Raw genomic sequence first — 15,412 nt, 5'->3', positions numbered from 1 at the left:
TAAAAACAAAAAGATTAATAAACTTGTTTCTTTTATATTACTGCATTTATATTTTATAATTCCTAATTTAAAAAATTATGAAACGTAATGTACTTAACAATAAAGAAGATTCAAATATGTAGTGATAATGCATTATTTAAACTTAATATAAAATACATATAACCAGGGTTCCCCAAGTGGGCCCACTTTGAAAAAACCCACTTGGTGTTTTTTTTCCACAAATTGTTTTTTTTTTTTTTAATTTGGTTTAAAAAGAAGTATCTCCTAATACTATCATTGGACACATCGTTGAAGTTAACAAATATTTTAGAAATGTGTATCAAGCACATGGATGGGCAAATGAAAAAAAACTGCTTGATGTCTGAGATTTGTCTGAATTCAGTTTTTCTTCACTTAAACTAGTTATGGAGATGAATGAGAATTTGTGCTGAAAAGTTTCCCTCGCAGTATGGCACTCTCTCAAGGGATATTTCTCAAAATGCCTTTGAAAAATATAAATTTTAGTCTCTGACTTACTTGAATCATATCAAGTGTAAATTGCTTAGCAACAATATAAGTAACTGATTTTGAACGCCACTGTTGTATCTTCATTTAATGAGTTTACCCGGGGTGTATTTCTTTTTTACATACGGCCTGGAAAAAAATAAAGAAATAAAAACTTCGATCATTTACATTACAAGGATGAGTTTTGTAAAAAACTGAAAATAGAAATTAAAAAACGTCGCATGTAAAAATTTTTTTAAATAATGGAAAAAATTCCTGAAATTTGAGCAAGAAGTGTATGTAAGAAGCATATATACGTAGCACATGATCAATATTTTAATAAAAAAATAATAATAATGTTGAATTATGAACAATGCTGAATAAATATCAATTTTTTTTAAAAATCTTGAGTGAATTCTGATCTTGATGTGAGATCTTTAAATTGCGTGAATACGAATTCCAATGTGAGATTCGCAAGTCGCTTGAATACAAATCAAGATTTGTAAATTGTAAATTATGTGAATATGAATCGTGATGCGTAATTTTTAATCGCATGAATATTCGATAGCAATATGACTTTTAAATCCAGTAAATGCTCTTTTGAATCGCGTTTACATAGGTACAAAAAGTCGTAAAAAAACAAAAAAAGTTTCAGAAGTCCGAAAAAAGGGACATTTTTTTAAAAAAAGCAGAATGCTACCAAAAATCTGAAACACTTATCCTTGAAAAAATAAATTAATCTCTTTTCAAAGAAATAATTAACACATTAAAAAAAAGAATAAACAAAACAGGTTCTGCTTATGTTGGGTCAGCTTGAAAAAAAAGTTTACTTCTGACATTCTTTCATAATAGTGACATTAAGCTTACTTCATAAGAATTTATAAATTAATAATAATAATCATAAATCAATAATAATCTTGGTTTATAGAAAAAGCATTTTTCATGTTTTATGTAAGAATATTTAAGTAGTTTTTATTCTAAAAATCTTTTTGCTAAAATCCATAAAATTTTAGAAACCTTCGAGAAATTGTAATTCAGTAATTTTGAATTACTATCCTCAAAATAGCAGTGTATCCCTGAACAATTAAAAAAAAACAAAACAACTTTGTTAAGAAACTGTAGGATAAACATCCAAAAGACTGAGAAGAATAAGAATTCTAAAAGACCAATATTGATTAAGTGCAGAAAACTAATATATGTTCATTTTCACATTACTTGAAAACAAACTGTGATGTTTGGTTTTTCAAAACATGTGAATACAGGGCATTATGTTTGATTTGAAAATGTGAATATGAATCATGATATTTGATTCTCAAATCACATGAATGGTTAATTTTTTTAAAAGCCTGATAACGAATTGCGATGTTCAAACCCCAGGAATATGATTCACACTTAGTGGGTTCTCCATATGAAATGATCGAAAGAAGGCAAAATGTTTCACACAAGAATTCATTTCTTCGCAAAGGAAAATGCCTGGAGAATGATCGATTCCTTATTAGTAAAACAACTTAACAATATTTTTAGTTATTATTAAACAGGGTTGACACTCAATTTTGGAAGGAAAAAAATTCCCTGTATACATTATACACAATATATTAAGAAGAACACAACAATTACTGTGCTCTTGTGTTAGCTATATTGGGCTAACTATATTAGTTAGTTTTAATTGCTGGAAAAACTTAGACAAAAAAAAAGAGGAAGAGCTGAACATACTTAAATAATGCTTTAGTAAATGAAATAGTTTAGTATAGCTGAAATATCATGCTTGAAAATTGTAAAGATTATGCTTTAAGTGGTCACCATTTTTTAAAAGACAAAAATAAGAAACAAAATTCCCTTTATTTTCTCAGTTCAGAAAAAAAAATCAAAATTATCTGCATTTTCCCTGCTATTTTAAGAGATTTTTTAAACTACCTGTATTTCCCAGGTTTAACCCATGGAGTGACAATCGTGATAAAGCAAAAATAAGCAGGGTTTAAAAAATGGTGGTAAGATGCATAATTTTTTTGGAATTTAAAGTAGGAATAGGTTTCTTTCCTTTTTAAATTAAGAGAACGGTGGGTCTGGTTTTGAAAAAACATTTTAAGACATAAATGCAGGGGCCCAACTCAAAAATCCTGAAAATTTCTTGAGTGCAATCATTAATAATCGAAGTATTAATCAAATTTAAATCATTGATATCTTCACAACATGAAATTTTAAGTAAATGATATGCAGCATAATTTAAATTAAGAATTACATACAAGTTTACTTTTATCTCTAATCACATTTATTATTCTACAAGAAAAAATATTTGAAAATGAAAGAGATGCCAAGTATAAATTCTAGTTCTAATATTTTTAAATAAAATATACAATAATTTTTATACATAAATGTGATCAATGATTTCTTGAAACCTCTGGACATTGGATTTCTGAATTGAGGTCCGCTTTGCAGAGGGGATACATAATGGTTTATTCATAAAAGATTCACCGGGGAATGAAAAAATATCCGTAATGAGAGGTGTTCATTTTGCAAGAGTATTCATCACATGGGGTTTCACTGTACTGCAAATCTTATATTGAATTAATTTCAAATTAAAATACTTTTCAATCCTACTCTTAAAAAATATGAAACACAGAAAACATGAATTTTTCCTTAAAAAAAGTTTTAAAAAATGATGTGAAAAACTTTTTTAACTTTCTGGCACTATATTAAATTTAATTTGTTTAAATATAAATTATTGTCATAGTATTTATTTCTAAAAAATTTTATTGGTCATTTTTAGTTTCTTTTATTTTGGGCAGTAAACTACGTAAAATTTTAATTATCAGGTATTACTATACAGTTCTATTGTTTTTATTAGAATGAAACCAGTTTGCATTTATTTAAGCTCCTGTATCAATTGGTTCAAAATTGTAATGCAATACGTTAAAAATAAATACAAATAGGAGGTATATTAAAAATCTCCTGAATATAAACCCATTACAAGGATGTTTAAATATAAAAGTATTGCCTATAAACTCATGCAAAACATGTAATTAATTTGACCTAATTATTATAATATACTATAATATAATGCTTGAAATAGTAAATATTCTATATTTATATAATATATTGTTTAATTTATCCAATTGTCAAATTTATATTATACATAGTCTAAATTGATACACTAAAGTAAACAAGTGCAAACTGGTCACGTAAATACAATACAGGGTGTGTAGCCAAATTATTCAACAAAAAATAAGCACCTTTTAAGCACTTTCAAAGCACTCAAAAAATATTTTTAAGCACTTTAAAAAATATAATCAGGCAGGGTAGGAAAGTTTTTCACAATTAACGGTTTTTATCTTGTTTTAACTGTCATGCGTCTTTTTGCATGATTCGAAGCGAAAATCAACAAAATAAAATAAAAATCTCATCTTGAAAAAAGGGAAAATTAAGCACTTTTTAAAAACACCTAATTAAAAAAAGGGCTTTTAAAAAAGAAAATCGGAAATAAGCACCTTTAAGCATATAGTATCACCTGATAATTAAGACTTTACATAGAACCTTATAGTGCGTCTAATAATTTGGCCAGCTACTGTAAATAGAAAAAGCTCTGATAAAATAGAAACACTTGCACTATTGTTTTAGAAAAAAGGATTCTTTAAACCTTGGGAATATTTATATAGAAAGGAAAAAGAATTACCTAATTACTGGATTCTCCATCATTTCCATTTTAGTTCGCAGTTCATTCTTTCAATTCAATTGTCCTCTGCATTGATTTCAGCTTCAGAATCACTCATATTCATTTCAGAATACATTAGGTTGATCTCTCTCTCTCTGCACTTTGGTTGCTTGCTTCAGAATCATTTTTATTTTGGATATCATGGGTTTGGGCAGAATGTTATTCTTCATGTCAAAGTAACTGTAAAAATAACCAAATTTTTAGTCTTTGTTATTACTCATGCTCAAATAACTGTTATAAAGGGGGACATACCCCTAATAACACCCCTTTTTTGACAAGGTATGTAGCTAAATCTTTCAACAAATAATAAACACCTTTAAAGTACGTTTTAAGCACTCAAAAAATATTTTTAAGCACTGTATATATTAACATGCAAAATAATTTTCATGGTCATGATAAAATAAACCAATTTCTGACAAGGAGCTCTTTTCTTGATTATATTAGCCATTATGAAATGATCGAGAGATTTTTTGGTGCGATATCAGAGGATGGAAAACGAAGCTTGAAAGTAAGAATATCTTGCAAAATGCAGCAGAGTTGCACATGAGAGTGCAAGAATCTCAACGAACCCAGTCCAGTTGGCATACATACGGACTCGCAAGCATTTCATCAAACATGTAAAATGATTGGCACTTTCATACGTTTTAGATTGACATTACGCTGAATGAAGCGTGAAAAAATAGAATAGAACAATGTTAAAAGTACACTATTGCATGACATGTGGCGAAAATCGACACAGTAAAGAAAAAAAGGGAAAACTCAAGCACTTTTTAAGAACACCCAGTAAAAAAACCACCTTTAAGGGCTTTTAAATAACGAAAATCAAAAATAAACACATTTAAGCACTTTTTAAAAATGCTACTGTTATTATGCGTAAAAGGGAGGCCATATTTCTAATACCTCCTCATTTCTTTGATATCTTCAACTCGAAAACAGGGGGGGAAATGATAATTCCCTGTCATTAGGTAATTTTTTAAATTCTCTGTATTTTCCAGTTTTTCCCTATGGAGTGGCAACCCTGAATGAGCATCCATTAACTCAAATGAGTGGTTGTGTACGTGCATTATAAACAGTAAATGGTAATTCTATTTGCATTACATCAATCTATGTCAACTATATATCAAATTGAACCAAGTAATTTTTTGAATAATTGACAAAATCTTAAAAACTCTCAATATTTTGAACAACAGTGTGCTTTTCAATAAAGAAAAGGAAAAAAAGAAGATCAAAATATCTATTTTAAAAGAAAACATTTGATCATACGACTTTTACAGACTTCCAAAACTTGCTGATGAGCATTTTATTTTAGGAGTATTTCAATATGTCTGAGTAAGAAAATGGACATATCTAGAAATGAGTGTTTTAAAATATGGACATAGCTCAAAATGGGTTTAGTTAAGAAAATGAGAATAGCGCTCAAAATGAATGAACCATTTAAAGAAACGGTCACATCTTAAAATCAGTGTTTAAGAATATGGAAACAGCTCAAAACCTACATTTAAGAAAAAATGGACATAGCACTTTTCAAGGTGTAAATGGTGACTGGTGCATGTTAAATCTGTCGAGTCACAAAGTTCTCCATGTTCCCATAATAAATCATACCTCTGGGGGTACTGATACAGGAGTTTTTCTGTCTTCTGGATTGGTGCAAAATTACAAGGCTTCGGAGTCGCCCAAAATTAGGTCGGCTGTTCAACGACTGTTATAAATATAATAATAATTAAAAAACAATATAAAGAATGTATGAATTTAAAACAGTAATACTTTTCTTAATGCAAAAGAAATACTTGTTTTAACTTTTTATTGAAAATAAGTATACAGGTCAACCAATTTACTTCGTAAAAGGAAAATACAATGTTTAGAGGAAACAATTTATAGATTAGGAGGGACCAGCAACTTGCTGTACCTCCCTGGTGAGGGGAGAAAGTTACAGCAAGTTATTATCATATTTGCCACCAACATGACTGAATGTGTGGATCTACCTGCTGTGCAAGCGACTTTTCACTCAAAAAGGTTGTACACCCCTATAATAAAGTAGCACTTATTTAGGATAAATTACTACTATTGATAACATCTCCTGAAATAAAATTAAAAAAAACAAACAACTATTTGGCAAATAGGGGTGCCTATGTGCTGAGAAGATTTATTTAATCTAGGTTTTAATCTAGCAAAACTAAGTTCTTAATTTATGAAACTCTTGTCAGGTTGGACTTTATGCTTCTGAAGCTTGGTCAGTGACAAAACTGGAAGAAAATTGTTTCAAAATATTCGAGAGAAAGATTTCACGGAGTATATTTGATGACGTAAATGAGAACAATAACTGGAGAAGGAGATTTAACTTCGAACTGTACAAGATTTATAAAAACCCGATGTTATTAAATACATAAAAATAGATAGAATGAATTGGGATGATTCATATAATTCGAATGAGTGATGACAATACAATAAAAAAAGATATTGCTTTTTAGACCCTCTGCGACAAGAAAACGGGGAGTGCCACGGCACAGATGGGTTGATTCGGTGGTGTCTGATATTCTTGCAATTTATGAAAAGAATTGTAGATCAAAGATAAATCGAAAGTTTTTATCGAGAAATCTTCCGAGGAAGGCATTGGCCCACATTGGGCTGTCTGGTCAACTATGACAATGATGATAAAAAACTGGAGAAATATGAGACATCAGGGAAAAAGCAATGTTTTATTCACGTGAGAAGCAACTAAACACTCAACTTTCCACATACCAGTTGATTAATCAATACAAGAACCTCAATTTGGTGTATTTGATTGATGATGGCAGATCTTCAGTTTAAAGGCTGCTGGAACTGTCATGACTACCTACAGTTGGATACAGTGATTTAACTTTCACTTAAACTTTAATTTCAACTTTAACTTTCAGCAAAGTTAACATTTTTTAATATTTAAAGCTTTATTTGACTAGTTCTTAGCGTTCCACTTTTCTGATACACATGATCAAGGGTAATTGAAAGCCCAATTCAAAAGTCCAGAAAATTTCTTGAGGAAAATCATTAATGACACATTTAAAAAAATATTGTCTTTATAATTTTAAATCATTGATATTTACACAACATGAAACTCTAAATAAATTATATGCAGCATATTTTAAATTAATAATTATATATAAGTTTATTTTTATCTCTCATCACATACGCCTTTTTGTCCACTTTGTAAATCTGGAGAGCAATACTTCAGTCTTCTTTCTATGTTATCCTACGTACATTTGTATTAGTTATTTATTTCATCTCTCTACTTGTGCCTTTTGCCTTGCCATTGTAAATAAAAATAAATAAATAAATCTCTTATCACATTTATTATTCCATCAGAAAAAATATTTACAAATGAAAGAGATGCCAAGTATAAATTCTAGTTCTAATGATTTTAAATAAAATATACAATTTTTCTCTCTGCATGATAGAAATTCAGATCTGCTAAAATTATTTCTTTAGAATTGCATAAATTATTACTTTTTAAAAAAAAAAACAAAGGATAAAAATCTCATTTTATTAGCAAATTTTAATAATTTGATTTAAATTATTTAATGCTCTATTTTTTTTCCAACTAAAACAGTTGCTTCATTTATTTATACAATTTCAATTGATCTATATTTTCCATTAATTAGAACAATTAGAAAGTGAACTCTAAATGTTGTCAACAGATCTGAATATTTTTTTATTTTATAACCGCCGTTGAACAGCGGATTCAATTCTGGGTTTACGACTACCAATCCTCAACTCCGTATCCTCATAATTTTGATCTGAAGCCAGAACAGGGTGCGTAGCCAAATCTTTGAATCAAAAATAAGCACTTTTTAAAAACTTTTCAAGCACTCAAAAAATTCATATTCAATCAATATTATTGAAAAGCAAAAACTTTTTATAAACAGTTTTAACCCAAAAAGAAACGGGCGTAAATCGAAACAATCGGTACTTTCCCACATCACCGACTGAATTCAACTTGACCCTGAACTCAGAACAAAAGTACCCTTACCCCCTACGTCAAAAAAAAGTGTTAAAAGTAAATTAAATAAACAAGAACAAAATTAAAATAAATTAAAAAGAAAAAGATTTCATAAGGATCTGACATTCTCTATCCGAATTGGAGCACTCGGGTTTCAGTTTCAAGTATGCGCGCATGCGCAAGTCATAACGTGGGTACGACATGAAGTCCGCGTGAATGATTATGTAGCAAACTCTCCATTTTTCGTGAAATGCATGCGATCCACCAGATATCACTGAAGGGAGGAAAAAAATTATTCGGAAAAAAAGCACTTTTTAAAATCGCCAGCTGAAAAAAGCACCTTTAAAAGCTTTTAAAAACGAAATCCCCAAAAAAGCACCTTTAAGTACTTTTTACAAACGCTACGCACCCTGCAGAAGACAAGGGAGTTCCTGGATCAGTACCCCCAGAGGTATTGATCTGTTATGGGAACATAGAAAACTTTGTGATCTGACAGATTTAAAGTGCGTCAGTAAACATTTACTACACCAGGAGTCTTGGGCCTGCGGGGATCGAACCCACGATCTCTCCGACATGTGCCCATTGCCCTACCAACCACGCTATCAAAGCCTGGTTAGTAGGGCAACCAGGTCGGGAGTATTGTGCAAAGTCATTTGAACTGATAAAATATTTGTTTTTACAAAAGCAATGTCAGATCATTAACAAAAATAAACTATAAAAATATGCTTTCAAAAAGACATACAGCTGCAATCGAGGTTTTAAAATGTCTTCCATATATTGGATATCTTCCTCGCCACCCCAAGGTCGTTGCAAATGCAATAAAAAGAATCTGCAAAATTAAAATGCAGTTTAATTAAAAACATAAAACCTTATTCAATTTATTTGATGAAAATTATTATTAGATTTTGTATGGAATAAACTTATTGTTACAATAAACTGATACCAATAAAAAGGTTAATTTTTACAGGGATGCTAAAAAAAAAAAAAAAAAAAAAAAAAAAAACACGCACAGATTTTTTACAGAAATGACTCAGCTTACTAAGTTTTTTCAGGGTTTAATTGGTACTTTTTAAAGTGAATTGTTTGTTTTTTTAATTTTATTATTTATTTCCTTAGAGTAAGTCTTGCCACATTAATAAATATCATTAATTAATTAATAATTAAGTTATGAGAATTATCAACTGTTAAACTTGGCAAGAAAAATGGTTCGTCAATCTACAGCCTCTGTAATGCAACTACGGATTTAAAATGTTGCATGCTAAATGAAGTATTTTTATCTGTGAACTTAGCAAAATTTTTGTTTCTAAATTCCAGTTTTTGAAAGTTATTATTCATTTAAGTGCTTTTTCATGAACTTTTCCAGTCTCTTAGCTTTATATATTGACTATTTATCCATTGTAATAGAAAATTAATTTTTATATTGTGGTATCTTAATCTTAACCTGTGGTATCTTAATTTAATTGTAAAGTTCGTACTTAAGTAATTGTCAACCAAAAGTAGGGAGGGAAAAAAAAGACAGAGAGAAAATACATGTTGCCAGACATAAATCATATAATTTATACTGAAACTGATAACAATAAAAAAACTTAATAAAGAACAATAGAACTCGCTCTCTATATGATGTGACTCACCAACAAATAAAATTACATATCTTGTGTTCTTTCTTAATGAGCCATGTTTCATAATGTGTTTCCCTTAGGCTAAATGTATTCCTCACTACGCAGGGTGCATAGCCAGATTTTTCAACAAAAAAAAGTACCTTTTAAGTACTTCTTGCACTCAAAAAAATAACTTTAAGCACTTTCAAAAAATAAAATCATAATTAGGATCTGTGCAATAATAAAAAAAAATTTCTATCGATTAAAGTTCTTGATTTATAAACATAAAATAAATAAAATTCAAAAACATTCTCAAAACCTTTACATAATCATGATAAATTAACTAGTTTCTGATAAATATTGCATCGAAAATTATGAAAATCATGCATCTTTTGTTATTTAGAATGATAATCGATACGACAAAGAAAAAATCTTTTTTCAAAAGATAGAAAATTAAGCACCTTTAAAAATGTAAAACAAAAATAAGCACCTTTAAGCACTTTTTAAAAAAGTTACCTATCCTGCTACAGATGATTTTTTTCCAAATCATTGGTAATCGTCTATTTCATAATGATCAACATGATAACAAAATGTTCTCACATAAATCTACAATAGTTATACATTTTAAAAACAAGATATTCTGTATGTTTGTGGAAAATACTGAAATTTAAGGTTTAAAAAAAAAATCATGGTGTATAGCCAGATTTTTCGACAAAAAATAAGCACCTTTTACGCACTCAAAAAAGATTTTTACTCACTTTTCAAAAAAAAAATCATAATCAGGATCAGTAATAAAAAAAATTTTTATGGCTTAAAGTTATAAACATAAAATTAATAAAATTCAAGAAAATTTTCAAAAACTTTACATAATCATGGTAAAATAACTAGTTTCTGATAAATATTGCAGAGAAAATTGTGAAAATCATGCATTTTTTGTAATTTAAAATGACACTCAATATGGCAAGAATAAATCTCTTTTAAAAAGATAGAAAATTAAGCACTTTTTACAAAACCCGAATAAAAAAAGCACTTTTAAAGGCTTTTAAAAGACATAAATAAAAAATAAGCACCATCTATCTTATTTAAATATAAAAGAATTAAAAAGTGAGAAAATAACATTATTAAAAAGTTTTATAACTTCAAAAACTACAAACTTTATATAAAATATAGTAAACTTACTCTTCAATTGACAGGGTGCGTAGCCAAATCTTTGAATCAAAAATAAGCACTTTTTAAAAACTTTTCAAGCACTTTACAAAGATTCTCAAGCACTCAAAAAATTCACATTCAATCAACGATATTATTGAAACAGTTGTAGCGTTAAAAAAAAACCCAAAAAGAAACGGGCGTAAATCGAAACAATCAGTACTTTCCCACATCACCGAGTGAATTCAACTTGACTCAGAACAAAAGTACCCTTACCCCCTACATCAAAAAAAGTGTCAGAAGTAAAATGAAATAAACAAGAGCAAAATTAAAATAAATTAAAAAGAAAAACATACATTTCATAAGGATCTGATATTCTCTATCCGAATTGGAGCACTCGGGTTTCGGTCTCAAGTGTGCGCACACGCGCAAGTCATAACGTGGGTACGACATGAAGTCAGTGTGAATGATTATGTAGCAAACTCCCCATTTTTCGTGAAATGCATGGGATCCACCAGATATCACTGAAGGGGGAAAAAAATTATTCGGAAAAAAATCACTTTTTAAAAACGCCAGCTGAAAAAAGCACCTTTAAAAGCTTTTAATAACGAAATCCCCAAAAAAGCACCTTTAAGTACTTTTTACAAACGCTACGCACCCTGATTGAAGCTTAAAAAAATCAAACAAAATGTAGAGAAATGAGAAGAAAAAAAAAAGAACTTCCCCAAAAGAAAATAGTAAAATAGAAAAAAAAGAAGATAAAGTGATTCATGATATTAAGCAGAGGATAAATATTAAACAGTTTATTGATATGTGCAGTTATTAAGTTCCATTTATGGTGAACTAACTATACCAACTTCCAAAGAATTTCTAAAAATCAAAATAGTTATAATGGCAATCAAAGTTTTTGATTACTACTTATTAAACACTTATATAAGTACAGGTACTTAGAGCAGATCAACAAGATAATCCCAAAGTATCAAAAAAAGTTAATATACAGTCTAGCCATCACAATTCCTGCATACTCGTGCTTTGGCTGGTTAAGAGGAGATATGATTTGCACTTTTGCGGATTGACGGAGTAACATTATCTCTTTGATTCTCGCTCAGTCAAAATAGTTTTACTCCTGTTTCCACAGCAGCAGACGATTTCAGTTGCATAGAATTCTTGTGATGGCAAGACAGTTTTTTTTTTGTAGATATAGTTACCAAACATGCTCAATAGCAAGTGCTGTTTTAAGATACACTTCATCATCGTCCTCTTCACTGATTACAAACAACTCAACTAATGGTAGAGCAACACTAGAACATTTTTTAACTTCTTGCTGAATCCACTGTATCTGGTTGAGGTCAGCTCCGATTACTGATTTCACCAGCCTCTAACTTTTCCCACACTCACAACCTAAACATAAATTAACAATAGTTTAACTATTTATTTTAACCAACATAATAAATATGAAATGTACCAAATAAACTTCAAAAAATCTTTAATTTCATCAAAACTATTAATACCGGTTGGAAAAAATACAATTTTTTCTAAGTTAAATACAACTGTACAACTTTTTTATTTTTAAAAAAAGAAAATACAGTGATTAAAATAACCCACTTAGTAATTTTCTATGCAATTTTAATATTTGTAGTCATAAATTGATTTTCGAATAATAGAAAAAGGTTGTTATTAAAATTTTGATAATGATCAATCCTCTGAATTTTTATCACAGAATACAAATGTCGAGTAAAAAAGAGTTTCTCAAATAAATTGTTACCGTACAAATAGTCTACTCAAATCTGAAATTTGCATATTGTGAGGACATTGTACTAATTAAAAATTAAATGGAAATGTCTATCAGATTGATAAAAAAACAATATGGATCTACAACAGAATTAATTGAACAATTGAAAAATTATTCAAATTTAAAACTCACTTTCACAATTTCAAAATCATTGATAGTAAATGTGATATCATTTATAAATGGACCACACTATTAATTACTAATAATAAATAAAATTACACAAATCTCCTAATAAAATTAAGATATTTGCAAAAAAATCAAAATCATACAGGGTTCACAATAAAAAGGAATAAAAGTAAACTTATCAAGACATTTTATAAGATTTTTAGATTACAACAGCAAGAACTGAATAGAAATGTGTCAAAAATATGAATATTTCTATAGCCTGACTATCTTTAAGATAAAAAATGCAGGTATTTTTTAAATAAAAAATAAACACTTTTTAACTCTTGATAGCACTATTTTACCCAAATGCAATGTTAACTCTGGTCATTTTAAGCATAGCTGTTTAGGGTTAAAAACCTTGAAAACAATATTATAAACTTATACTTTATAATAGAAATGAGCTCTTATACTTCCAGTTCCCAGTACTACCGGTTTCCACAGAAGCGCTCATAGTTTTAATGCCTATTGCAGAAAAAGAGGCATGCTTTACAATCTAAAAACTGTTTACTTTTACCAAAAAAAAACTAAAAAAAACATCATAATAATAAAAAAAAATTGCAAGTTGCAGATCAGAGTTGTCTTCATCTGAAATAATTTATAAATTCAAAAGATGAAGGAAAATAATAGCTTAAATTCACTCTCAGACATATTTACAAAAAAAAAAAAAATTCTCACACACAGATACAAAAACAGAAGTCAAATAATAGCAAAAAAGTGTGAACTACTTGAGAGAAACACAATCAATATAACTGCACAACCATGATCTACTTTCTATTCTTGTCTGAAAACACTCTCAGGCAGGGTTGGGGTTTCGGACAGGGGATTTGAGTTTTTTGTCTTAAAGTGTTCAAAACCTTGAACATTTATAAAAATTCGATATGTGTAACCATTGTACACATAATAATTACATATATCAATAAATATTTTATACTTTTTATATAATTTGCTTTAACTTATTGAAGAAAAATAATACAATATGAAAAGATTTATAACTTTTTAAGCTCCACAATTCACTGAATACCTTATCTCTTAAACATGGTTTTAATACTGATAAATTATGCCTTTGCATAAGGATAATAAATACAATATAAAATATAATAATAAACTTTTTTAATAAAAACAAAAAGTCTTCATTTTGTTTCAGGTTCAAAAAGTAACACTTCATTTTTCACAATTTTTTTTTTAAATTGTGACATAATTTGAGGGAATTGAATTTGGACAGTTTAAACCATGGACATGTTACATTCTGTCCTAAATCTTTCCAACTCTGCTCTCAAGGTCATTCTATAGCATTCCCAAGCAGTGTCAGTAGTTTTACTGATAGTGACACTTTGCATACTACAGAAAGGCTTATATGTACACCAGAGGCAGTTAGCAAAGCTTTTATATATGCCTGCAGCAGGCAAAGGGTCAAAATATTCAATACAATGAAATGTGCTAACCGGAAAATTTATGTCTACTATAAAAATTCGTATTTTAAAACAAAAAAGACAATACAAATATTACTTCCATTATGAAATCTAGCTCTAAATCAACAAAACAATGAAACGCTACCAGGAAAATTTATATCTACTATAAAAATTCATATTTTGAAATAAAAAAGCTAATACAAATATTATTTCCATTATGAAAATCTAGCTCTGAATCAACAAAATAATGAAATGCTACCAGGAAAATTTATATCTACTATAAAAATTCTTATTTTACAATAAAAAAGCCAATATTACTTCCACTATGAAATCTAGCTCTGAATAATCAAAATGCTACCAGGAAGATTTATATCGACAATAAAAAATTCATATTTTATAATAAAAAAGCCAATACAAGTATTACTTCCACTATGAAATCTAACTCTGAATCAACAATAGAAGATTTTCTAGTTGACCTCCAGACAGCTTTCCATCCGATTGGCTCCACTATGCGAGTGAGGTATTCAACAAGAGCATATTCTGCTGATGATGAACAGCAATCCAGAAATATTTCGTCCTCGAAAACTGAAAGTACTTCATTTAAACTAGAGGACTCAAAGTTAATTCCGTATATATTAGGACAGCATAGTAGAGAAAATAACGATTTTGATGATTCTTTATCCATAGTAGATTGACAGACCTAAAATGTTAAAATAAAATTCTTGATTTCTTTTTAAATATTTCACTTCTTTATAAACATTTCACTTTCTTACATTTATATACATTTGTAATGAAATAGCTATTTATTTAAGATAGGGGTGCACAACCTGCGGCATATTCAACAAGAGCATATTCTGCTGATGATGAACAGCAATCCAGTAATATTTCGTCCTCGAAAACTGAAAGTACTTCATTTAAACTAGAGGACTCAAAGTTAATTCCGTATATATTAGGACAGCACAGTAGAGAAAATAACGATTTTGATGATTCTTTATCCATAGTAGATTGACAGACCTAAAATGTTAAAATAAAATTCTTGATTTCTTTTTAAATATTTCACTTCTTTATAAACATTTCACTTTCTTACATTTATATACATTTGTAATGAAATAGCTATTTATTTAAGATAGGAGTGCA

General features: G+C 28.8%; 2 protein-coding genes across 11 annotated transcripts in view; both read right to left on the bottom strand.

Moving 5' to 3' along the window:
• LOC147803208 (transformation/transcription domain-associated protein-like) overlaps positions 1 to 15,412 on the bottom strand; it is a 156,411-nt gene that overhangs the window by 52,247 nt on the left and 88,752 nt on the right. The gene's annotated exons all lie outside the window — the stretch shown is intronic.
• Positions 1 to 15,412, bottom strand: part of LOC122272310 (uncharacterized) — a 38,330-nt gene that overhangs the window by 17,455 nt on the left and 5,463 nt on the right. For 4 of the 10 annotated variants that reach the window (XR_015428914.1, XR_015428915.1, XM_087150560.1 and 1 more), the window contains exons 1-5: positions 14,700 to 14,839; positions 12,118 to 12,310; positions 8,908 to 8,994; positions 4,154 to 4,372; positions 517 to 633 (exon numbers count right to left, since the gene is read on the bottom strand). Coding sequence is in view for 6 of the 10 variants with exons in the window: in XM_087150560.1 (XP_087006686.1) it covers positions 517 to 591 (75 nt within the window). In the remaining 4 variants the exon portion in view is untranslated. The other 6 variants (XR_015428913.1, XR_015428912.1, XM_087150561.1 and 3 more) reach the window with 5 other exon arrangements.

The sequence above is a fragment of the Parasteatoda tepidariorum genome, chromosome 9 (genome assembly GCF_982258835.1).
Source record: "Parasteatoda tepidariorum strain Cologne lab strain chromosome 9, Ptep-v5.0, whole genome shotgun sequence".
NCBI lineage: Eukaryota > Metazoa > Arthropoda > Arachnida > Araneae > Theridiidae > Parasteatoda > Parasteatoda tepidariorum.
The sequence above is the reverse complement of the archived record's forward strand: the minus strand, read 5'-3'. Positions and strand labels throughout refer to the sequence as shown.